Here is a 27793-nt window from a genome sequence, read left to right on the forward strand (position 1 = left end):
GTATAAATCTGGAATCCATATTTTGCATGAAATCCAAGGACCCATCGGCAGTGTTTATCTTCCTATTGGTGTCTTCCTTCCGTGTTCGATATTCTTCATATTATCACTGAGAATGAAGAAAATCAGTTGGCCTGCGTTTATTCCCGTGTATATATAGACAATATGTTCTGACACAATGACACATTTTCATAACTCTTCGCGCCACTTAATTTATTCTGAATAATTCATGACCACGTCTCACGTCGATAATAGGGACTTTTAGATTTGCACGAAGACAATGTGGATTGCTACGGTCGACGTCCTTTTAATGCCCTGCCTTGAATGGACGTCACACGTATCCAGTCCACGCAAATCTAAAAGTCTCTAATGATCGCGTCACATCCACATTATTTAATGTACTCGTGTAGATAAAGCAATAGAGTAGATACACCAGACGGAGACCAGACGGAGACCTTCTTCCGTCCAGACGGTCGCTTGCACCCGGGCAGTGTGAACGGGCCCCGATACAGGAAAGCCACCGGACAGCATCTATCTTTAGGCCTACCCATCTTTCCCACTCTCTATAACCCTTTCACCTAATAAATCACCAATGGCAATACCCCCCTCTAAGGAGTATTTGAGATATTATTTTTAGCCAGAACCCTGTGGGAGATAAACGAGTTGTAAGGTCTTCCCGATGTCCGATCTATTGAAACTATTTCTGATGGAGTGACGTCTGTCTGACACGCATTGTCTTGTTGACATCCAGTTTCACACCAATGGATGAGGACATCATCAACTGAGGATTGGTCTCTATACAGGAGAAGTAGATTGTTTGACTGCATAACGGGCTGATTAATTTCTGCGTTTGGGAATAAGAAATCATTGGAGTTTCTGGCCTAGGAAAACTGGCCATTGTCGTTGCGATATGCCTATATATATATATATATATCACTCTTATCTTTAATTTCAGCACAAGTTTTATTTTCCTCCTAAATTGAGGGGACCCTCATCAAGATAGAGAGTAGTCATTAGCTTCGAATTCTCTTTCTGTTAGGACATGTGAGAATGAGAACGTGTTCCTTATGTGTTTGGATTCGCGTTTGGAGTCGGCCTTTTTTCATTAACTGGATCTGTCGCGAAATATCATTCTTTGTGTTTGTTTGTGTTTGCTTTTGTTAGATTATTATGCAAACGATATTTCTTCTTTTCTAATGGAATGAAATAACTGGAATAAATCAACCGTTATAGATGGATTCTCTTAGAATGATACAGGATAGGAACACCGGAGTATGAGCATAAAGACACAAATTGGTATGGACGAAGCTTTCTTCAGCTTAACTTGATAAACTGCAAATCGAATTATCGGGAAACTTACAGCTGGGGAAAATAAAATTTCAGTCATTTTCAATCGAAACAATTCGTGTAGATCACAGTTGAGCGAAGATGAATCCTGAACAGTTATGGACCGGTGTCCTCATGGCGGTAACACCTTTCTTGCTGTTTGGTCTCGGTGGATGTTACAACATCGATACGACATCGCCTCTCATTTTCACCGATCACCACGCCGACAGCCGTTTCGGGCAAGCCCTCACCCTACATCAGCATGGCTCTGAAACTATGTAAGTCATTTTTTGAACAGGAGCGTCAATACATTATTTGTGTGGGGGCGGCAAAGTCATCAATAATGTATTAATCAATGTTTATATACCTTTGTGTACACAGCAAAAGGAGGGGAGGCAGTGATTTTTTACTGGACCGAGGGAATTGGGATCCGAAAGGCTCTAAAGTTAAAAACAATGGGGGCATCTAACAACATGGGGAGGGAAAGAGTTAACTAGTAGGTAAGGAAAGCACGAGCAGCTGGGGAAAGTTTAAATTACAAATATTCAAAATAGACGATCACAAGTAGGAAGTTTGGTCGGTATTTACTTTTTTTTAATATTTTAAAGCAACATGAAATTTGATATCTGTTTATCTTGCATTGTCTGAATAGTTTATCTTGGATCTCATTCAAATGAAGAGACTTTCTTGATAGCTCCGTTCAATACAACATACAGATTTTCCCTAATGTGATAAGATAAAGAATTTGATTTGTATCCTTCGCTTCGATAAAGCTATCTTGTTTTGTGATTCAATCATTATTGCTATTTGCTAATCGATTCGAATGTAGGTTTAGTCATTAAATTTATTCAAATTAGGAGGAGGTTTATTCTAGGAGATCAAGTAGTTTAAGGTGTTAAAACATATTCATGAAATGTTTTCATTCCGTCGTAAACTGAATGTTATTTAGTTCAAAGGATAATATTTGCATTTGAAACATTTTCGGGATTAAGAGATGAGCCATTCAATAATGAGATATTTCAAGTAATGACTTCGGTTGTTTAAACCCCTAGACCATCCTTTATTCTGTATCATACTATTACATCAACCTTCCCTTCATCATTATCCTCTTTATCCTCCTCCTCCTCCTCCTCCTCCTCCTCCTCATCACCGACATCAGGATCATCGTCATCGTCATCGTCATCGTCATCGTCATCGTCATCATCATCATCATCATCATTATTATCAGCATCATCGTCATCACCATCATCATAATCACAACCAACACCACCACCACCACCACCACTACCACCGCCATAATTACCATCATCATATCATCATATTCGTCATCATCATGCTCATCATACTTCTCTTCTTTAGTGTCATACGTTCGTCATTATACATGAGTCCGTCTTCCTTGCACTACTAAACAATAATTTTGTCCCAAATGTTACACCTGTCAGCAAAAATTTCACCCCAAAGTGCTCTACTTTTGTCACTTTTGATTTTAACTCTGGATTTCCTGATACATATCTAGATTTATAGCAGATATCATAAAGACAACGACACAGATTTACACATCTTAATCAGATTTCCTTTTAAATCGGATGCTAACCCGACTTTGCTAATGCGCTTTAAGGTAATACTTCTGGTCTAAGAAAGTTTCGACAGTCTTCCTTATTTTGTCGCATCAAAGTCCTTCGATTGTGACACCAGAATGACCTTAACACGTTTGGTTTATAAGTTTGATCTAGGTCATCATCTTCTTGACCTGGATTGGAATAGAATGGTATAATACTACCCCCTTAACTTGATACGTATACATATCTAGATTACAAGCAGTATTTATTCGGGCTGGGGGAGGGAGAGAGGGGCTAGGAGGAGCTGATAGAGTGATTGATTGGTTTTATTCGCCATCATTCACTATACAACAACATAAAATAATAAAAAATCAAAATTAAATGAGCTTGAACAGGATAACCCACGAAAGCTCGAGCTTGATCATGTCAATACCAACAAAATAAAGAAAAGATATATTGGAACAAAACCCATACTTTTCTTTTTAATATAGTTAACAGTTTATAATGATCGAATCGATACATTAATTTGACGATTTGTCTTCGTCCTGCGTGATTTGCGTCATGCTAATGAGTGCTTTATACCAAGGAGATTCGAAGGCGTATCATGTACAAAATAATGAAAACAAATTTTGTGTCCTTTCCCATTTAAACGGACTTTGCATGTCTCCGGACAAATACACGGTATAGCTCACATGATCAAATACTAGCCTGACACAAGCATTCAAACAGCAAAATTAGTTAAAGGGGAAGTCCACCAACATATTAAGTTTGTTTTACTAGAAGCAGAAATATGAGAGAAACAACTTATTATTAAAGTTCGAGCACAAACCAAAAGTTATGAATTTTTGAAGATGCGATCAATCAAACAAAAAATTGGCAATTTTTAATATCAGGGTGGACTTCCCCTTTATAATTACTTAACATTTTTAAGGATTATTCTAATATATCATGCGACTGATAAACAAAAATGATATAAATATATTTTCATAGTCAATGAACTTGAATTAACTTTCAGAGTATGATGTTTTGTTCAAGTATGCAAAATTTAAAGAAAACGATCTAAACACAATTTGTAGTAAACCAAAACAAACAAAAGCAACAATATAAGAACAACATGGTGGTCTATAAACCCGTGTAACCTTTTTGTCCAGCGATGGTTTGGTGCCACATTCAATATCATCGTCGCCACGAAGAGGAATATGAAAGTAACTGTGATTAGTAAAGCTTTCATATCGGTGCTGTTAAACCCATTAAAGTGATCCTGGAGTGACGAAATAAGAACCGTGCCAGGATACTGGTAGGATGACCTTCAACCTTTCAGCAACAAGAAATATGCATTTTTAGTCACTCCTCGAAAAAAAAATCTGATGAGTAAGCCCGAAGAAAATGAAGATTTGTTGTGAGATTTAAAGGTACTATGTCCTATTTGCAGGCCAAAAAATGAAAAATTAAATCCCAACAGCATTTGAAAGACAACACTATTTTAGAACTTCCCACAAAACGAAAGGGCTTGAAAATGGCTTTTAGTGGGACAATAATTACGTATGGTCGTACGTTTTGTGCTGCACAAAGATTCAATCAGTGTAATTTTGGTCATTACAAGTAGTGGGTTACTGATGTAGACAAGTGCCCATGTACCTGTTAGTCTGTTACAGCTCATGTTATGTATGTTACCAAAGAAAAAATATGCCAGTCAGTCACTCAATAGTGTCTGAGAGTGAAGTCTAGAAGGTTACAGGTTTCCTTGCATAATTTGAATACTGGGACACTGCTAATGTTTAAATTTCACAAATAGGACATACATAACATATTCATAATTCCTGCAAAGTTCTACAGAAATTGATGTTGGCTGCAAAAGGGACATAGTATCTTTAAAGGGTGGAATCGTTTCTTTTATATTGTATATATTGTAAACGAATGAGGAGGCACGATGACTCAGTGGTAGAGCAGTGGTCTCGTAACCGTGAGATACCGGGTTCGGAACCAAGTCAAACCCCATGCCCTTAGTTAAGGAATTAATCCACATTACCAAGGCACTCGGAGAGGACTTAAAGATGTTGGTCCCCTGGTTGTTTATACTTACAAGCAAGCTTTCTTAGCATTTAGGTAAAACAATCATCATCATCAAACAAAAAAATATATCCATTATCAGTTGATTTTGCCTGGGGAAGATATTACAATCTAGAATAAATATGAATTGTTCTGAATCAGATATTATAACCGTTGGTAAGCCATGAACATGGTAATCATAGTGTGTGTTGAAATAAATAAGAAAGTATAGTCCGGTATTTCATTATACAGTAACATGATTACCGATTAAGCAAATTTGAAGTGCCCATACCTGCAGTGAAAATTCAAAAAGTTTCATTAAACTTTCACCAGTCAGCTTCTCTGACTTTTCTGCTTTCCTTTAGAATATTTGTCATTTAAGATTGGATTTCCCTTTAAGTAAATGATCAAGGTATAGAGACGGTAAATATATATACGTAACAACCTAGATACATGGTGCACGAGTACATCATTCGGTTAAAATTGTAAAATAATTGGCTCATAGATTATACAAAATATGAAATAAGATTTATCTTTACCAATGTAGCAATGATCAACAACAGAACGATGCAAGAATGCTAAGATATTAAATATTTAAGAAAATAATGAAAATAGAATTATTCCTGTATAAGGATATTATCAAAAAGAATTTGTATATAACTGCTAACTTCAAAGTATGCCTATTGACATTGCATGTCAAACTCCTAAGAAATTAACAAGTTTGATTCATCACAAGATGCCATAAAATGACGTTGGATATTCATATTGCCAAGGGTATTAAAGATTGATGTTGTTAATTTACAAGATGTTAATACCATTACATCCTCGTTTCAGTTGAAAGGAAACGACCTCCCCCAAGAATACACAACATCGATCAACGGAACGGTTTGTTGATGTTTTGTTGGTTATTTTCTTTTAAATGTAAATAAAAGAACACATTATATTAAGGTATCTGGAAGCTACAGACCGGGTCGCCTCGTTACAGAACAAGAGGAAGATGATCAATTAAAACGTGATCTGTTCATCTCATCACCTGTCTGCCCTATGGGTCACTCGAAGGGGAAAACTATAAAAGAAAAAAACGGTGAAGGTCTAATTGATGAAGCAACCGTGCGTTACTCCTTAATTACTCAATTATTTCCGTCTAATTAAGTTAAAGGGAAGCGGAAGGATATGGAGTTTATGAAGAGGGTTAATCGTCTGGTTTACCTTCAGTAAACGAGGGCTGCTATCCGTGATTTGATAGCGTATCTAAATGAGTTCCTTGTCACCATCGGCATTATGCTCCTCTAAATAAGCAGGAATTGTGAACTGGCAGTGACATTTATAACAATACTACTGCTAATGATAATGATATAATGCGACATATCTGTCAGAATTGACACCCTGGCGCAATTACGAGGATATTGTACAATTATTGTAGGCATACATGTAATTATTATAAAGTAGTTCCAAAAAGAGAAAGCAACCGTCATTTTTTAAATATACTTCACACTGTAAAAAAATAATAGTCGAAATAACTCAATAAAATTGAGGAAAAGAATTGCCTTATTTTTATTAAGTAAATATTACCTACGGCATCTTAAGTAGAATTTACTTATTTTGCTGAATAAATTTTTACTCAGTTAAATCGAGTTACATTAACGTAAATAATTTAAGTATTGTAATCATTTTAGATAATTAAAAAAAAGCTATGATAGGATTACATATTGCACGATTTGGTACCCATCTAATCTAACAAGTAACATCCACTAATCATTCACTACTTCTATTTAAGATTAATCACTAATTACTAACACTACTTCTATTTAAGATTTAACCGTATATATATATATGCTATATGCTATATGTATATATATATATATATATATATATATATCTACCACCATCACAAAATATTACATACGCTTCAATTCGACACATTATTGAAAGGCTCCAAATTTTATATATACTTGATCGTAGCATCTTAAAAGGAAAATTGGTTGACAATTTCCTGAAATATTAAGTTTTGATTTGTTTTGAACTGGGTAACAATTAAAAATAGTCTTGTTTTTGCTTAGCCATGTTAAATGAATTAGTAAATGTTTTAAAGTCCTTAAATTTTCATTCAATCACAAAAAAGAATTGTTTTATTTAAAAAAGAGTTTAATTTGGTCTTAATGAATATTCATAAATTATGTAAATATTTCTATTACGCACTGCATCGGTCCTTACTTTAAAAAGATAAGAATAGTCAACTTAAATTGTTTGAGTAATACGTATAATTTCTGATTTTGACTTAAAATTACTAAATAAATACAAGCTGAAATTACTTAAAGTTCTTATGTATTTTATTTTACTTAAATATTCCACGTATGTTCTACTAAATTGAAAGTTTGAGTTAGCAAGACTTAAATTTAGTGCGTAAGTGGCAAAACTAATGTTTTCATGTAAATTCTACATGGAAAAAATACGTAAAAATTACCAATGAACAAATTCTTTTTTACAGTGCAGGACATAATTTTGCGTTAATTGAGTTCAAATATAGTTAAAGCATGTTTCACAGAGGGGATATATAAAACCATAATTGCAATACTTATAACTACGAGAATATATGATTGAACACATTCTTAAGTCAAAATGTAAAAAATTTAATTTTTTTTTTTTTTTTTACAGGGCAAAATGTGAAGGGAGCTCGCAAAATACGTCATAGAGTTGCCAATTTGAGTTTGATTGATCGCACCTTCAAAATTCATAACTTTCTAATTCTTAATCCGATATTGCTCAAATTTTCACTGACCTGTTTCTCTCATTTTTTCTTCTTATATAAAAACCCAGCTTAATATCAGGGTGGGCTTCCCCTTTAATGCATGTACCATGTAGATAATACCCCAATCAGTTCTAATGAAACTACAGACCTTGTTTTACCTGGCGTACAGGAATATTGCAGTTTCAGTGGGTGAGGGCACAAGGGTACTGGCATTATTGAGGGGGCGGACTCATTCGCTTTATTTATGTTTGTATAAGTGATTTTATCGGTCATAACATGACATTTTTAACAATTTTTGTTTTAATTAAACGTATTTGGAACTAATACGTACTTTTCTTAAACAAACTCGCTGTATGATACGTTGAATAAAATGAACAGGGTCATTGATTAGAGGAGGGTCGTAAGGGGATCCTTATCATTTTCTTTTAAAATTTTCTCCCACTATCCTCTCCATTTCCTATTTTGAATGTATTTTTCTCTATCTTCTTTTGTTCCCCCTCGCTGTTATGGAGGGGGCGTACCCCTACGCCCTCCGTCTAGCTATCCCACTGAGCAGTCTGATATTATTTGGCGTTGAGAAATGACAAGTATACTGTCATTTTCCTGAGAAACATTATCCCGACTTTTCTTTGTCATCAACGCCACGACATGCCGTGCTCTACCGGTTGTATACTTTTTAGGAATTCAAACACATTTTTGTGATAGTTAAAAAAAAGCGATTCTCACAAAATATGTGAATAATTTGAAATGTTAGATCTTACATTGTCTCTTATTTCATATTGGGTGCCTTGTAGGGTAACACCTATTGATTCGTGGCTATTTCTATCATTGGGACGAAGTATTTTAGGATAGCACTTTGTTGGTTTCGAACCGTGGACCTCCTGGTATGGAGGCCACTGCCCTGACCACTAGACCATCTAAGGAGTATTTGTTGGACATTATATTCATTCTAAATTACGGTTTTAGTCACTACATGATTATTATACTGACAAAATCTGTAAAGCGCTTAGATACGGTATTTTGTATGAAGCGCTATATACATTCAAATTATTATTATTATGAATTCATAGCATATCTTGTTAAAGAAACATCTTTGACAAATCCATGAAGTGATAAATGTGTTTAGGTATTAACGTAGCAGATCTAACTCTGGTAAACATACAGTAATATTAAATTATGTCAGCATGCATCAATCTAACGCTTGGCAATGGTAAATGTATATCTATCACATAATTGTATTAATGCTGTTTACGTACAGTGTACACTTTGCCTTATCTAAATTTCAAAGCTCACATCTGTCAAATTGATTATTCAAATTCAGATTATTTTGACTGGAAGGGATATCAAGTAGCCATGTCTGATCTCTTGTATCAGATAATAGTTGTCTGGCTTTTGAGATATAGGTAATTGACCATCATTGTAACTGACATTTGTTTCCACCTGTAATTACATAACACATGTCTGATGTTAGGTGGTGAACCGTTATGTATTCCGGGCATTTGACAATGGATCATTAAGTAAGCCTAATGTTAAGTTCGTAATCTCGCAATCAATAACATGTATCCGAGTGAGCTCTTATTTAATTGTTCCTTTCCTGTCTGGTATCTGTCTTAATCTGCACGGATCAAATCCGAATGTGTCATTCAGACTGTCTGAAGAGTTCGAACCATGAACAAGCTTACAACAAGCGCCTCGTGGAGGTGTCGTGGTTTAGTGGTTTATTCACATGACTTTCAATTCAAGGGTTGAGGGTTCGAATCCCAACTCGGCACTAACTAGATTACTCCACATCTGTCACTATCTAACCACGTGTAAATGTGTGGAATTGCTGGGTGTAATGATAGTTGCAGGGCCTTCAAGAAGAAGAGCAATGAAGCTGATGAGGCTCCCCTGGGCAAACAAAATTATCATAATTATTATTATTAACAAAATGGTCAAGTTTGTCGTGTAACATTAACATTATTGGTAACTAGTTCGTACAATATAGTCTTACAAAAATTATCATCATACTAGCGTTTTGTTTTAAATCATTATCATCATCAGTTAAAGATTAAACTTTTAAATACATATACATGATCGAATCTCGGTTTGTTTGACTCTCGACTCAGTTTCTTTCCCCTCATTCTACTGATCAAATTTCCCTTTTCTAGAGCTTTTGTTCTTGTTTTCTACTATTTTCCTCCATTTTTTATTCTTTCTCCTCTTTTTTTTTCTCTTTGTTTTATCCCCCCCCCCCCCCATTCAGAATTTCTTACCTACATATTTGTCTATTTATTGATTACTAAGCATACTTTTTCACGTTTTATTGTAATACAGCATCTGAGGAACTAACTCTTCAACAAGCTCTGCTTCAAGTTAGATCCTCTTTTCTCGTGCTATTTCCATTTTATTTATTGTTTCATTGTATATTTTGTTGTGATATAATTATTCTTGTATTATGTTTTGCATGACAAATAAAATCATTTGAATCATTTGAATCATCATCATCATTATAGATTCTAGGACAACTAGTCCTGGACTATCAGCGCCCGGACATATGACCTGATGACAATATCTCCTTAGGATGTTAACCGCAGGAAAACTACTGTCGTTGAAATTGCCACCCTATCTAATCAACCTCTAGTTGTGATGTTTCAGAGGGGTAATATTCCGGGTTGGGAATCGTTCCGGTTGAGGAGGTAGGCTAATTGTCCGGGGATATCAGTCCGGGGGTAGTTGTCCTTACACATTATTCACTGTATCATCATGCTTGTTATCTTTGACAGGTTGGTTGTAGGTGCTCCCAAAGGACAATGCAATTATACTGACATCGTGAGAGGGGGTGTGGCCTACAAATGCTCCTTCACCAATCACAACGCATCATTGGCTGGTAATTGCACAGAGTTACAATTGGATAATCGAGGTACGTCACTATAGTATGAGTAAACTAGCAACCACCATTTCTAGCTGTGCTGCTTTCTTTTAGAAATTAGGAATTAATCTTTCGAGAAAATGCATGCATGTGAACTGATTAATGCGTTTTTATGATTATGTGTATTGTACAAAATGAAAGATATTATTGTTAATTTAGGCTATTACAAGCGCATCAGTAGAATATGTTTACTGACTAAAAGTTAAAATTGGTTGATAATTAAATGGATACTGCAGGAAATAGTTATTTTCGATATGGCATCAAAATAAAATGTCATGTTTTTTTTTACTGTCTTCCCTTTTCCCCTTTTTGTACAATGAATGTAGTATTTTGTTATTCTTCCCAAACTTTGTATTTGTAAAAGTGTATATAGATATTGACTAGACACATGGAGCAGATCAATAAATGAATGAATGAATAGATTACAGATCATGCAGCTTAATTTTATAAGTAAGAAGATAATTCAATATCAGTAATACTAGACTAATATATATTTTCGACCATTTCTGATTTTTAAAAATTTGAAATAGAAAAATTGTATAATGAGAAAAATGAAATATTCACAAAATTATTCACAAATATTCACAAATTATTCAGAAATGTTCACAAAATTGTTCAGAAATATTCACAAAATAATTCAAAAATATTCACAAAATTATTCAGAAATATTCACAAAATTATTTCGAAATAATTATGTTCACCCGTTGTCCTTATCTACAGGTAATGACTACTCAGGTCTTACTGGTCGACAGATCTATAATAAATCAGACCAGTGGTTAGGAGCCTCTATGTCTAGCGGAGGACCAAACGGCTCACTTGTGGTAAGGAATATTACATTATTCGTTTCTTGAATATCGAAGAATAGTCCCTCGTGTGTGTGCGTGCGTGTGGGTGGGTGTTTGGCGCGTGTGCGTTGCGCGCATGTGTGTGTGTAATTTGGGTTTTTATAGACGGGCATCAATCAGATATGTTTAATTAGGTCCGAAAGACGTGACTCAGACTCGAACCGGGGTCGGATGAGTCAGTTTGTGGGCGAATTCAGAGAACTGACCGTACCACGGACATTACCGCATGACCAACTCACATCAATCTATGTATCATCATTCAAAGTTTTTAGAGAGAATGAGAACAATCTTGGGGCCGTACAGCAATTCGATTTAGAATTTGCGTAAACAGGTAGAAGCGACAGAGTAAATTTGTAAACAGTTTGGTAAATTTACATGTAGTTTATATGTATATGATATGCAGTCACACTTATCTTGAATAAGTTATGGCAACTGGAGGCCAACAAAATAACATGCTAGAGCATTTGTTTTTTTTTTTCATTTCGATATTTTATGTTTTTTCCAGTTTGAACTTTTGAAAGGGTAATTTTTGTTTATCACGATGGGATATTTTGCTTTCTTTTGTTTATCGAACTTGGAATACTATTAGAGTGTAAGTGAGATTTCATCGCAGTGATGTTTATTTATTTAAATCTATTTTTACCAGAGCCTTTTCATTTTCCAGAGTTGTTTGCGATCTACATTTCCCGGGTCGCTCACAAGTATAAAGTATTTCCGGTTACTGTGGTGGATTTACCGGTTGTAGTACCGAGGTAGCAGGTCCATGCCTTGAATTATTCACACCCATTGCAACAAAAAATTGTGTGTGTTTTTCGTAAGTCAAGAGTGAAAGTAAACTGGTTTAATACTGAAACCGGTTTACTAACATATTCAAATTGTTGGATTTCACATTCCTGGGGACATAGTGACGAGTTATTCCATTAGCCTGTTATTAATGAATTAACTACAATGCCGGGCAAAGCTCGGGGAAGCTTTCAGGTTGTCATGGACAACTTTATTTTAAAATAATTGTGAATATGTTAGTAAAACGCTCTATTAGATTTAGAGTCTTTGTTGAATACTTTTAGATGTAAGCTTTAATTGGTCATATTCTCAAAAATCATAAATCGGGAAAATAAAATGTTCAAACATTATTAAAAGCAAATACAAAGACTGGTTAGGGTATACATAATTTAGTTGTTCCCTGTAAATAGCTTTTAGTCTGGGGTGATGATACCGGTGACATGTACTTTTCCTGACAGTCAATGGCTTGATAATTAGTATGACCTCGTCAATAGGGTGAGAACGTGTACCGACCCTGTCAAATTAAATAGAAAAAAGAGGAAGAGAAGGAGAGAGAGAAAGAGAGAGAGAGAGAGATAAAGAGAGAGACAGAGAGAGAGAGATGAGGAAAAAGTGGGGTCAGAGAGGGGTAGAAAAGGAAGATAGAAAGAAGGCGAGAACGATCAGTCAAACATAATTATAGACACGAAGTCGAATACACAGAGAGTTAGAGAGAAAGCGGGAGAGAGAGAGAAAGAAAGATCAAAGGCGGGGAAATAGAAAGGGGTAGGGAAGTGGAGATGGAGAAGAAGGGGAGAAACAGTCCGCCAAACAGACATTCAAAGAGATGGATACGAAGAGACGAAGAGAATGGTGTGGATGAAGAGAGAAAAAGAGATAGAAAGAGAGAAAGAGAGAGAGAGAGAGAGAGAGAGAGAGTGAGCAAAAAGGAGAGATAGAGGGGGACAGAGGGGGAAAGACAGACAGAAAAAGAACGAGAGAGGGGGGAAAAGAAAGAGAGAGAGAGAGAGAGAGAGAGAGAGAGAGAGAGAGAAAACGAGAGAACTACCCATGACCTCGAATGAACTTCCATGCTGGAAATGCTGAGAAATCAGGAAATCTTGGTTGTTTATCCAAACTTATACCCATTCCAATTCTCTTTGTCTTGGTGAAGTTCAGTGAACTATGAAAGTCAAACATACACGTGTCACAACATATGTCAGTACATGACGTTTGACTTATCGAAATCAAACTTGTAATAACAATGGACATACCAGTAATCAGCTAAACCTTGAGCTTAAAAGTAGAGTTGACTGAAAGGCCAGAAGATATATATAGGCATTGTAACGATAGTAGAAATCATCTTTTTTCATTAGTTTATCATTTTTATTAACCCTTCATTATTTTGTGTCCTCGTTTCACCTGTAAACCAGACTGATATTTTTCATTTGCATTCATCTATATCCAATTGATGCAATGAATTCATGTTTGCCTGGATGAGCTTTATTATTCCTGCATATATGATTAATAAAAGCAGGATTTGGACACATAACTGCATGCATGATTAAAACATATGGTTGGAGAAAATGTCACTTAAGAACACATGTTTAAGTTGTCCTTATATGTACTGCAGCTAACGAATACAAAGAATATTCCCTGAATTCACGTTTTTCACTCTCTTTCTTCTGCACCAATATTATCAAAGAATGCTAAATTTGAAACTATCAAATAAATGAATGGCTGAATATAATTCATATATCAGCAACGGGATAGCGATATTTTTTGCGATACAAGCAACTACGGTTTCTCACAGTTCCCGATCACGTTGGAGTCGAAACCCACTTTCCCCCTCCGTTCCTTGTACCATATTAACCACGTGTATAAGACATCACCATGCTAAGCAGTGGCTGTCATTATAAAGACGTTATTCAATAAAAGTTAAGAGTAATTCAATTATTGGCATTCAGGGGAAACTCCATCGTTCATCGAGTCACGTACGAGACAAGCTGACCAATTTGATATATCTACAACTTCCTTTCTCTGCAGCCTGCAACACTGCGTGATATCTTCTTTAAAGACAATGATTTATATAAAGCCCCACTGCACTACCTATACATGTAGCTCTTTGCGCCCTCTTTATAGCAAACAATGCCTAATCGGTGCCTGTTGGTCCCACATGACCCCCCCCCCTTGTTATGTTAATTGAGAGCTGAATTGACGAGATAACCACCTGTGAGTGACCTTGCAGGGAGGTCTAATCCCCTGGCCAAACTAGTGCAGACGGGCTTTAAATCAAGGCTATTCTACGATTTTATACGCTGGGATATTTGACTCGTTTATTAATCAAACGAATGTTTTATCATTGAAAAGATGATAACCGTTGTTTAAGAGTTACTTTTGTTGACCTGGATTTGTGCAAATATGAGAATTACATTTAACAACCGAATTATTCATACCCCTTGTAAGTTTGATGTTTTTGTGTTTTTCGTAAAATCAAGAATGAAAGGTGGACTGGTTGAATTTAATAAATGATGAATGTTGAATGCCTTTAAATATGTCACATTCTCAAAATCTGGATAAATCAAATTTTCTCATACTTAACAAAAAATACAAAACAAAAGCGTATGAATTATTTAGCTTTTAACTGAATCTTTCAAGATAATGATTATCGTTCGATATGATAAATATCGTTGGGAAGGTAAAATTGTATTTTTCGGTAAAAAAAAACCCCTTTGTACTCATGGATATAATATAGATTAAAATGTAGTTCCATCTATCGTTGAAACTTACACGTTTGTATAGGTCTATGCCCTCAATTCCATTCGCATTGTTTACAGGTCATCAGACTCAATATATTCATACCTTATATGAACAAATTTGTATCAATAGGATGTAAAAGAACAAGATCAATTTTAATAATTTAGAAGTTTTAAATGAAAGGAAAGTCTTGTCGTGTAATATTTTTTTCGTTTTGCTGACGTTTTTGGAAATCAAATAATATAAAAGAAATTTTTTTAAAAATATGAAAACATACCGCTAACATCTCCTCTTATCTTGTACAAATATTTCTCGCGTTTTTCGTTAAAAAAAATAAAGAAAAGATTACAAATCTGAAAAAATTAATATTATATTTCATAAAAGACAAGTGATATATTTGGAGGATTTCCACAGATGTTCACCTTATCTCCATTTCCGTTCATCTGTAGTATAATGAACCTCCCTTAAAGCATTCCATATACGTATCTTCTTCACCAGAAAAAGAAGAAGAAGACCCCCCCCCCCCTGCATCCGACATTGATCGGGATATATCCTGTCACAGATACCAATCACTGTCCATGTGCAAAGGAAACGTATCGTTGTGCCATTTCCTTGATAATATGATGAAAGTGCAATTTTAATCATTTTATTCACTTGTACCCTTTCCTGTTTCAAATTATTTTGTCGGCCGCGAAACCAGTGGGTTTTTGTTTTTGTTTTTCAAAAATTTGATAAATCAAACACAAGGCCATATAATAAGGTCATGTATAAATATAAACAAATTCGTGATTATTTTTTTTACTTACGATTTAATTAAAATGGCTTTGGCTGAACCATGGTGTTAATGAAATTAACTATAAATGTATTATTTTAATGAAAATTACTTTTTGTCATTTGATGTACTTGTTTCCCGTTTTAGATTTGTCGGCCGCGTTACCGGTACTATTTTTACAAGAGCTATGGGGCACAGCAACAGCAGCGGGACCTGTTGGGCGGGTGCTTTGTACTTACTCAGGAAAACTTTGATACGCCTAACATCCTCCTACCCTGTATTACTGGAGGTTCGTATCTCTCTGTCCGTTTGTCTGTCTGTATGTCTGTCTGTCTGTCTCCTCCCCTCTCTCTCTGTGTCTGCCTGTCTGTCTCCCACCCCTTTCTCTCTGTATGTCTGTCTCTAGTGACGGTCTCTCTGTCCCCCCCCCCCCTCTCTCTGACTCTAGCTACGACAGTCACTGTCTCTCTATCTGTCTGTCACCTCTCTCTCTACCTCTCTCCCTCCCTCTCTCTCTCTCTCTCTCTACCTCTCTCTCTCTCTCTCTCTCTCTCTCTCTCTCTCTCTCCATGCATATATATTTATTCCAATTTCATATCTTACAATTAATATTTTCTCGATTTTCTAGACGAGAACATTCAGACATAGTCTAGAAACAATGTACGTTGGAATTTCAAAAATCCACATACTCCAATTTCAATATTTATGTGAGTCACCTTTTGAAATATGCAGATATAGTGATGATGAATGCGACATAATAACTGACGTTCCCCTAGATTTTGTTTCGTAAAAGCATGTTGATTATAAAATATGGAGTTCATGACATCTATCTTACCTCGTATAGGTGACAGACGTTGCCAGTTTGGATTCAGTGTAGATGCGAAGAAGGTAAGCTTATGTACATCCATTGTTTAGTTCCCATGAAAAATGAAATAAAAAGAATACTGAGGATGATATTAATAGGTAACTAAGAGAGGAGGAAAAGAAAAGGAAGTAGTAGAATAAGAAGAAGAATGAGGAGGAGGAAGAGAGTAAGAAGGAAAAGAGAAAGAAGAAGACTAAGGTGAAGGAGATGAAGAAGGAGGAGAAGGAGAAGAACAAAACAAAAAACGAAAAAAGAAGGGGAGGAAAGCAAAGCATTATCAGAAAAGTGAAATTAAGGAATTAAAGAGAAAAACATAAACTTTAAAATAGAAGTGGCATTGTAATAATGTGTCAGATGTCCACGTTTTGAATTGAATCAGCCTAAACATTTGTAGTTTTTCTTATACAAAATACGAATGAATGTACCTTTAATTTCAGGATCACATTGTTTATGGAGCTGTTGGACTTGGTAGACAGGAAGGTGAGAATCAATGTGCTTTCATTTTTCTTATAAATATTCATTTATTGCTCTGTTAGTGTTTCTAGTTACAAGAACATGCAATTATACTATGGACGATTGATTAACCTTAATTGGTCACTCATTTAGAGCTTTTTCTCTTCATAGATTATGAAAAAACTTTCCCGCAAGTTCGTTAACGATGCTGGCATACTACTTTTTAATGATTTACTAGATGTTCAGATGTATTCGATATTCGCGGAATATTGCATTATAAAAGTACATTTAGGATAATTGTCAAAATAATATGTATTTTAATCTTTAGGAAAGCGTAATAAGGTCACGGGTTTTTTAATGATATAAATTTGACTTTTAATCAATGAGATTGGTTAAGATTGGTTTAAATTGCATATGGACTAGCGTTCGACTTTCAGTTCTACCTTTATTGCAAGAGGTCACAGATTTTGAAAACAATCAAATATTCAAAAATATATGAAAATTGTTTCTCATATAATCAATGAGACACGGTTAAGATTGGATTAAATTGCATATGGACTTCCGTTCGATTTTCAATTCTACTTAACCTTTATTAAAAGAGGTCACATATTATGAAAACAATCAAATATTCAAAACGATATGAAAATTGTTTCTCATATAGGTCAGTTTTGGAGGAGTGACAGCAATGGGGAGGAGAGGCAGAAGAGACCAACCAAAAAGGTTGGTGGGACCAAGGATTACACCTATATGGGTAAGACTTTGTTTTTATTTTACATAATTATGAGAACTAGGATTGATTTTTGTTTGTGTTATCTATTTTTCTGTATTGATATGGTGGATGTTTGTTAATTTGCAGATTGAAAAACTGTCTGTTTAGCCATAACGATAATTGTAAACGATTGGCTCTTTCTTATATCTTCTGTCGAAATTTAGACATGTATCCATTCATTTAACTATCTAAACGTGGTCACGACGAAAGATTACATAAACCTGTTTTATGATGTTACTGTGGTAACTGGACGAGAAAATTGTGCAATTATTCCCCGGCATGTGTTACCATGAGGAAGATGGTGATGATGATTGACAAAAAAAAGACTTTGAAACTAGTGTCAATTAAAGCAACCGTATTAATAACGTTTCCAAGACATATAAATCCTATTTTTATGTTTATGATGGAAGTGACATGCAATTCTACTTTGAATTACGACATGTGTACTCTTCCCAGATATTGGCATTTTCAAAATATACATCAGGATTATGCGTTAGTAAATGTTAGAATTCAATGATTACGGAATAATATGGTTTATGTCTATTAAGGCTACGCGGTGACTTCTGGTGATTTTAAAGGGGATTCGGACCCTGAGTACGCTATATCAGTGCCTAGACACAAACAAGCTTTTGGCAAGGTGCGTATTAAAACAATTATAATAAAATGATTATTCATGTATTGCTTGATTTCCTGATTATTGTTCATGTATCTGTAAGATTATGTTAACTTTTTAAAAGAAACAAAATGATTGTTACATGTATGTACGTTTGCTTATTCATGATTCATTGTCAGAAAGTAATTCTTTGTGCATTTTATGTTTGTTATTTTTTTACCGAATGCCGAATACCGAATTTACCGAATATGGAATGCAGAAGGAAATAAATCAAATTAAATCTAATTATGAATTTGAATTCTCCTCTATTATTATGTAGTTTACATACGTAGTCAGGAGAATCCAATGAGCTTTTATTTTACTACAATTTCTTCATTTTGATTTTGATTGTGTAAACCATTATGATTACACCCAAGCGGCAATGTTAGAGGTGTCGTGGTCGAGTGGATAAGTCGCCGGACTGTCGATCACAAGGTCCGCTGTTCGAGTCCCGCCGCGGCGCTAATGTCCTTTGGCAAGACATTGATCTACATTTGCCACTTGGTACTTGGTTGGGTAATCCCTTTGGCAGCTCACTCAGGAAGCTATACTGGGATGGTAGGTGAGGCAAGTGACTACAAGGAGTGTCATGAATTGCTGGACCAAGGTGATGTAAATAGGTACCTGGCAGGAATTAATTCCTTGAATTGCTGGAGCGCTGTATAAACGGCAGGTAGGCTAAAGCCGGGGTTATAATAAATGCGCCTCAGAATAGAATTATCTAGATATAGACGGCGCTATAGAAATGCCTATTATTATTATCATTAATATTATAATGATAATTATATATATATACCTGATTATTTACCATTTCGTTCTCATATTGTTCTTTACCTCGATGGCTTGCTTGACAGGTTGTTTTATATGACAGTGATCTTAACGAGTACAATGCTTTAGAGAATGGTGACATGGGGTCATATTTCGGGCATACACTCGTCACTTCCGACCTTAATAATGACGGGTAAGTACATAAATATGCTTAATATTGCTTCCTTTATCCTTAGAAAATGGTGACCTGCAGAGCGCTTTCATTGTTTGGTGTTTTAGTTTCGTATGAGAATAATTGGGATAGCATGTGCGCGTGTAACATTCTCGTATTTTGAAAACAAATATATTACTTGCATTTCATTGTTATTTCATCAGGTTTGATGGGTTCAAAATGCCTCTCTGCTCGCTTTCTCTCTACCTCTCTTTCTCTCTCTCTCTCTCTCTCTCTCTCTCTCTCTCTCTCTCTCTCTCTCCCTCTCTCTCTCTCTCTCTCTCTCTCCCTCTCTCTTCCTACGTTGTACCTCCCCTCCGTCCCTCCATATTTTCCCCTGTCATCTCCCCGCCCCTGTCTCCTCATCCGTTCTCCCTACTCTCTCCGTCTCTCTCTCTCTCTCTCTCTCTCTCTCTTTCTATCTCTCTCTCTCTCTTAAAAAAAAAAAAATCTTATTCCCTTAAAGCTAAAGACCAGTTATGGTCATGCAATTGCATAGTGAAAGAAACGTTGTGAAATCGATCAGAAAAGGTTGATCATCTAGCATAGATGTAGGCCTACTGCAAGGTTCTGGAATCATCAAAATTATAAGAAATTTGGCAAGTCTTCATAAAGTTAGAAGCACTGTACACAGAAAGATGTATATAGGACTACACACACGTGCGCGACACGTGCATTTGTATCTCTCAACAGTATATAGATATACTAATTTACCAAATATATCAATTAGTAGGCGGTTTCCCGTCAAAATTGTTATCGTCGTGTAATATTCAAAACATATTCTTTCACATGATTGGTAATAAGAGCTTCCATTTCATTTTTTGAAATTGGGGCGTTTCCAATACTGGTCTTTACCTTTAAGTTAATTCTTACTTTTCTTTTTCTCCTTTAGGTATGATGATCTAATGGTTGGCGCCCCTTTTTTCACTGATTCTTTCTCTACCAACGGTTCGTTGTGGGAGTTAGGAAAAGTTTTCATTTATTACAATGACAGAAATGTAAGTTGTATTCCTCCCTTTCCCCTTCATTACAAAATGGACGTAAAATATTATTGTACCAGATGTGTTAATGGCCAAGAGCCAAAGATCTGGATTTATGAATTTCAATTATATCCAGTAGACTACGGTAGCTGAGAGGTATGTTTTCTAATGTTTCAAAACATATGCCTGTCAAAATGTATTTAGTTGTAGAGTCTAGGGAAATTTACCGGTCTAAGTGCACTGAATTGAGACCAAGGATCTTCATATGCGATATATAATCGTTTAAAAAAAAATAACATTGTGTAGTTGGAGTGGTCGACAGAATAATTATCATGTGCATGTAAACAGTGAAATTATATCCGAAATTGTCGTCTAATCGTTGCTCCTAAACAAGAATTCATCTGACAAAGACGTATCCAGAAACTAATCAACAAAGGAAAGGGGATATGACAAAAACAAAAAGAGGGCAATATGGGCACCCCCGCGCATATTTATCATCTGCATTTTTTTTTTAAATATTTTTTTTTGGGGGGACCTATTTTTGTATTTGTTGTTGTTGTTGATGCTTTCTTTGGGTTGGGGGATATGTCGTAGGGTGGCTCTAACTTTTGCTGGATACGCCCTTCATTTGTAATTTATATTTCTGTTTCCTATACAGGGTGGGTTCGGATACGCTGATACCACCACGGGGCGAGACGTGGGCGGACGGTTCGGGTACGCCGCTGCTGCTCTTGGTGATATCAACGTTGATGGATTCAATGGTATGTTTCTTCAATTGACTTTCTATGGAATAGTGATTGTAATGTGTATACGATTATGGAGGCATAGACAACATATTTTGAATTTAAAGGATACCATTCTTACACATGGTTACGTGCTTATGAGGGGGGTATTTCCCCCACCCCCATTGAATGCTCTGGGTGATATCAATGTTGATGGATTCAATTGTATGTTTCTGCAATTTCTATAGATGACTGTGATGTGTATTCAATTATGGGGAGGGGGTATAGAGAACAGATTGTGTAATGAAAGGATATTATTCTTACACACGGTTTCGTACCTATAAGGAGGGTATGCCCCCCACACCTCCATTGAATGCTCTCGGTGATATAAATGTTGATGGATTCAATGGTATGTTTCTGCAATTGACGTTCTATTGATAGTGAGTGTGATATGTATTCGATTATGGGGGGCTTGGACAGATTGTGTATTGAAAGGATAATAATAATGCTTGTAAATAGATAGACTTTTTCAGTTATTACCCCCAAAACCTGGAACATATTACCTCCTGTACTAAAGAATTGCCATATTCTCACAGCTTTCAAGAAGTTTATGAAGACACATCTTTTCTAATTTGTTTTAAAAGACCTCTTTGTTGTCATCAATGTAAGCTTTGTATGGTAATATGCTATTTGTTTCTTTGTTTCTATTTCTGGTTTATGCGCTTTGTTTCTTATGAAAAAGAGCTTTATAGCCCCAATATATTATTCATAATAACGTTAGTATTGTTTACTCAGGGTATAGGCTCATCAGTATTAATACTGTTTTCTCTGAGGGCCCTATAATCATATTGGATGGAGAAAAATGAATTTTTTTTTAAAAGTATGAAAATATCAAAGGGAGGGGTGAAAAGAAGGTGGTAATAGCCACCATCACTCTCCCCATACACCCCAACTTTACGGCATTGCTCTGTCGTGCCTCATGTTGGCCAGTAAGGCAGTTTTCCACATGAAACTATAGTGTCCCTTTAATGGCTGGAAGCAATTTAAGACCCCGTTTTCTGGTAAAGTTATGAAATTAAACACTAGGCATAGGTCCAGTAACCTCAACCGAATTTCACTCTGTCCTAACCTTCAACTTTATACTTTTAAGATGAAAACAAAACCTGGCATTAGGCTGAGATTTAAAAAAGAAAGACCCACTTCCGGTAACAGATCAATTGATTTTCAAATATCGGACACAGTCAGTGGCGTAGGATAGGTCCAGTGAAAGGGGGTTAGTGCGAGAATACACCTAACGGTGACATGTACTTATAGCGAAGAAGAAGAAAGAGGAGAAGGAGGAGGAGGAGGAGGAGGAGGAGGAGAAGAAGAAGAAGAAGAAGAAGAAGAAGAAGAAGAAGAAGAAGAAGGAGGAGGAATAGGAGGAGAAATAGAAGAAGAAGGAGAATAAGAAGAAGGAGGAGGAGAAGAAGAAGAAGGAGAAGAAGAAGGAGGAGAAGAAGAAGAAAAAGAAAAAGAATAAAAAGAAGGAGGAGGAGAAGGAGAAGAAGGAGAAGAAGAAGAAGAAGAAGAAGAAGAAGGAGAGGGGGAAGAAGGAGAAGAAGAAGAAGAAGAAGCAGAAGAAGAAGGAGAAGAAGAAGAAGAAGAAGAAGAAGAAGAAGAAGAAGAAGAAGAAGGAGAAGGAGAAGAAATAGACTTTACCAAATTGCAAGGGACCAATGATGGGCGAGTCTTACAGGGATTGAAGGAAACGAATATTTTTGTCTTTGTCCGTCCCCCATTCCCTGTTCTGTACCTTTCATTATTAGGAAGGGGATACCGCCCCCCCCCCCCCGCGTTATCCCCATAATGCTACGCCACTCGCTGGTACCTGCATCCTAAAGTAGACCTATACGTTGTGGATGTAATAGCGTATAGGTCTGGCCATTTTAGGGACACTTTATATGATGATGGGGAGGGAGGGGGTGGGCTCCTACTAGTTGGAAAAGAATAGTGTGGGAGGGGTTGTTTCGACTTCTCAAATGCTATCGTTCTTATCCCACTCTCCCTTTCTTTTAAACTGTCTTTCTCTACGTTTTGTTCACTTTTGGATGAGGGGCACGTCCTCCACGCCCATCGCCTATTATGCTACATCGATATCGGTTGTGCGAATTTACTCTATGAAGAGCGCACGCGAATTCCTTTTATAATTTGCTGAATCAAGTCTTTCAGCTATGACCTATATCTATAAGGCATCATCTCTGAAATACGGTAAATACATTTACCGCCTATTTCCTCCCAGTTCGGGCTAAGAGGTGACAGAGTTCAGAGATCGAGTGACGTTATGATCACCGTTTCATAAAGCAATATCTGGTACTTCTACGAAGCTTAGCATTCCTATTTCCTCTCCCATGTCTGTCTGTTTGTTCGTTTGTTTGTTTATCTTTCGTTTTCGTGCGGCATTTATTATTAACCATCTGCCATGATCGGTCAGTCCGTCTGTCTGTCAGTCTTTCCGTCCATCTATGTCTGTTTCCTCTATATTTCTGTCTCTGTCTCTATCTCTGATCTTATATAATTATGTCTCTGCCTGTAAGCTTGTCTCTATCCCTCTCTCTCTCTCTGTCTCTCTCTCTCTCTCTCTTCCTCTTCCCCTCTTTTTAATCTATTCACTTATATTTAATAGCAATCGTGTTTTTATCATTCTTGATTTTAAAACAAATCATTATAACCCCAGAACGCATACTAATCAAATAACGCTGTGTTGTTGATACAGTTTTTTCCATCTGGTAGTACAGAAATTGTTTCTCATGCGAAATGGATCCAATATCGTATTAGCTAAAACAATCTTACTAATGTGTCAAGTACACGGGGGCCCCTTGATGATTTATAAAAGATTAATGATGAAGAACGCGTCATTCTTTAAAAAATTCTTGGCAGCACATCCAGCCAGCTGCAACATTATATAACTACTCTGTGGTTATTGTACTATTGAACGTCGAGTTGATAGCTGCCAATGGCATGAAAGCCAGATAAATTATGTACCAATGATGGAAATGATTAAAAGGAACTGACTCTTGCATTTCTTTTGATGAAAATAAATTGTTGTTCACCATTATTTTAGTAAAATATACGAATTGAACTGAATTCAGTGTTGCATCTGTCATTGCCAAGAAGCTCATCTTCCCTTTGTATAAGTGCACACCAAAACAATTCGAGGGCTTTCAAAAATTCAACTTAAATGCAATTTCAATTCTTTACTTGGATTACCTTTAATAATAATAATAATAATAATAATAATAATAATAATAATAATAATAATAATAATAATAATAATAATAATAATAATAATAATAATAATAATAATAATAATAATGATAATAATAATAATACAGCATTTATTATGCGCCATCGATCTAGTAACCTATTCTGAGGCGTAATAATTGTCATTGCAATGGTCGCCCATTTCCCTCGACAATGCACAAGGCTATAGAAATTTCCATATACGTTGACTTTTCAAAGCCTTGGTGATCTTTTTGTGTTCATGATCAAAATAAAGTTAACCGCAACATTGGAAAAAATAACCTCGCTAAAAAAAAAATTGTTATGTTTTTGCCGAAAGTCGCTTCTATTTTGAAAGAAAAGTTGTTTAGCATTTTATCTGCCAATGTCATTTACTCCATTTTCCATTTCAGACTTGGCCATCTCTGCGCCCTTTATTGATGGAGGAAACAGAGGGAAGGTCTTTATATACCACGGGATAGGCCGCAATGTCAGGATACCTCTGACACCAGTACAGGTATGGTAGTTCAATTGTGGTGAATGCTGTTGATAGATAGTGAGGGGTTGCAAAAATGCGGTTTCCGTCCGTCATAATTATGATCACGAGAACTGTTCTATGGGCAATGTAAAAACAACCGTTTGTTATCATTTAAATTGGTAGACTTGCACCTTGTGAATCGATTTTGAGAGGAATATTTAACAAGATATGCCTATATTTGCTTTATATTGGTTATTCTGAAGAAACACTTTCGGTTGAATTTTGTGTCAATTAAAGGCTTCCTATGAAATTACATGGACAATAGATACGATTTTGTTTTAGGTTTAGGTTTAGGATACGAATTAGATGTAGTGTCAAGTCCAAAATCGAAGTTACGGATTTGTCAGTGTAGGAAGTTACCTGGGAGCAATTTTCGCCGGATGCAAGAGACGTACTATACACGATGCAACTTAGTTTTAAGCGAGAGGGGGCGGTACTGCGGTTTAGATGGAAATCGAAATACAGTACATTTGTCTTGAAATACTCATCCTCAATTTTCTTGAGGGAGTGGGGGCCAAGAAATATTCGGTCCCTCGTTGACTTGGGGGATCCACAAACTACAAGCACTGCTTTTTAGTGAATCCGCCCATTTCCTCAGAAATCAATTTTTGTGGGTAATAATTGTATTATGTGTAAAGTGTATTTCTTTACTTATCAAGATAAAAAATGAATATGTACATACATTTTTTAATACTTTCTGTAATGATATCTATAATACCTTTGTTAATCTTCTGTTGGAAATTAAATAAATACAAATGGAATTGAATTGAATTGAATTTGTGATGCTATATATTTTAAACATTCAATTCTAACCTTGTCTATTTCTACCCTCACACACGTGTAATTATTTTGTAGGTTTTGGAGTCAAGACAGTTTGATCAAGTTCTGGTTCCCTTCGGTTGCTCGTTATCATCCGGAGTGGACGTCGATTCAAACTCTTACCCAGGTATGCATATGCATGAGGGTTATGAATGATTCAGATAATTTATTATTGTTATTTGAATAGTGAATATTCATTATCTTACGCATATGCATGAGGCTTATGAAAGATTAATAAGATATTGTTGTTACTCAGACACTAGAGTTTATCATGGTCAATCGCTCAACATTGTACACACGACGATGGGCAAGTTAGGCAGGGGGGGGGATACAGGGTCTGCCTCCCTTCCCATTCGGAAAGTTTGAAACTATCAATATCGTGAAAGATAATTGCCACCTCATTATCGAGAAAATCTCTATGTATTATTTATATCTCACCAAAAATATCACCAAAGAAATTACATCTAGATGTGTCATATGGAATTAACAGGGACCTAATATCCCCATTCCCAAGACATTGATCTACCTTTGCCACTACAGACGCACGAAATCAATAGGGACTGCAGAATAAAAGTCATTGTTCTTGAAGTCATTGTGATCCTAAAACTCCCTGAAATAAAGATGATGCACGTGATTGTGTGCATGAATGAATCTGATGTTATTAGTAACTAATTATGGAAAGCATTTCGTGACGAAGCAGGCACTAAATATTTTGAATCCAGATTATTATCATTTTATGATTATTATCAATATTATATTTCAGTCCAAACGTTCTATTACTAAGAAATAAAAATATATGTGTATATTTCCTTTCATGTTTAGATCTTGCTGTAGGAGCCTATAGGTCCCAGGTAGCTGTTGTGTACAGGTATTATCATGGAAATGCAATCTTATGTTCCAATCAACATTTGATACATCGTAAAACTATTTGTCGAATTTTCTACTAAAAACTGAACACGAGCCCTGGCTTAAGGTTTAATTTAACTTCGGATTTAACGAGGGAGTTAGTCTGAGGTATAACATTTCCTTTGCTAAACGTGATCTCAGAACGGGACTGAATTAGCAAAATATGAACTTTGTTTTTTAGATGAGAGTGTTTTGCAAAACTAAGAAACATTTGGTGTAATTTATTGATTATGTGTTAGAGAAAGAAATACTCATTTGATATAGTTCATGTAGTTGCATTAATCATTTATAATTGATGATGATAGTAATACCAGAAATTTGTTGTTGTGCAAAGTTTCATATTAGATTCATATTCCCCCTATACGTACAATAGTACATATATATCGCAGAGCACTGCTTGCAAAGGTCAATAAATGGACAAATCATAGATGAATATCAATGATTCACGAACGCTTTATATATGGCCTCGAAATACTGACGGTTTGATTTGATTTGATCTGATGTATTTGAATTTGATTTCAGATCGAGGCCTTCTTTCACGGCGACAATGCAAGTATTTCACGAACCTAGATTGCTTGATCTAGATATATTAGATCATCTTCTGCCTGACGGGAGACTTACTACAAGGTATATATTGATTGCTTGATACATTAGGTGAATGATTGATTTAATGATTGGGGTAATTTTTGATGATGAATTGAAATTGAAATGGTAATTATTATAATTCCACATGACTTGGCACGCCAAAATAACGAATTACATGGTATGTACCAGGTACAGAGTAAAGATAAATCATTTATGTATATTATAGTTGAAAGACAATTTATTGATTGATTAGTGAATCTGTTGATTTATATATTTACATATTCATGATTAATTCTAGATTTCAAAATTTACCCTTTGAATAGCTTGATGATCGAATATAATAGATGGTTGATTGAATGTATGATTATAACAAATTTAGTGATCGTTTGAGTGTTGTTAATGGTACTCAAATTGATCACTGACTGACTACATGACATTACTGTTGATTTATTGATTTACAGTCAGATTGAATTATCTATCTTCTTCCTACATCTTCTCTTTTCTCTTTTGATTAAATGTTTGTCTTTCCAATGTTTT

The 27793-nt window shown here is 35.6% G+C and overlaps 1 protein-coding gene across 1 annotated transcript; it reads left to right on the top strand.

The window, feature by feature from the left end:
* Positions 1-704: 704 nt before the first annotated feature.
* LOC105436778 (integrin alpha-8-like) lies at positions 705-20635 on the top strand. Its single transcript, XM_030989893.1, has 11 exons — positions 705-1601; positions 10446-10582; positions 11312-11412; positions 15875-16016; positions 16572-16615; positions 17030-17072; positions 17707-17796; positions 18363-18451; positions 19321-19427; positions 20338-20443; positions 20630-20635. The coding sequence occupies exons 1-11, from the start codon at positions 1426-1428 to the stop codon at positions 20633-20635; spliced, it is 1041 nt and encodes a 346-aa protein (XP_030845753.1). The 5' UTR covers positions 705-1425.
* The last annotated feature ends 7158 nt before the right edge of the window (positions 20636-27793 follow it).

Source organism: Strongylocentrotus purpuratus, unplaced genomic scaffold (genome assembly GCF_000002235.5).
Source record: "Strongylocentrotus purpuratus isolate Spur 01 unplaced genomic scaffold, Spur_5.0 spur5_scaffold_19, whole genome shotgun sequence".
In the NCBI taxonomy this organism is placed as follows: domain Eukaryota; kingdom Metazoa; phylum Echinodermata; class Echinoidea; order Camarodonta; family Strongylocentrotidae; genus Strongylocentrotus; species Strongylocentrotus purpuratus.

Bases quoted from the DNA above. Each gene is read 5' to 3' on its own strand.
- LOC105436778 (XM_030989893.1), top strand. From the start codon at position 1,426: ATGAATCCTGAACAGTTATGGACCGGTGTCCTCATGGCGGTAACACCT. The intron at 1,602-10,445 runs GTAAGTCATTTT...TATCTTTGACAG, and splicing joins CAGCATGGCTCTGAAACTAT to GTTGGTTGTAGGTGCTCCCA. The intron at 18,452-19,320 runs GTGCGTATTAAA...CTTGCTTGACAG, and splicing joins ACAAACAAGCTTTTGGCAAG to GTTGTTTTATATGACAGTGA.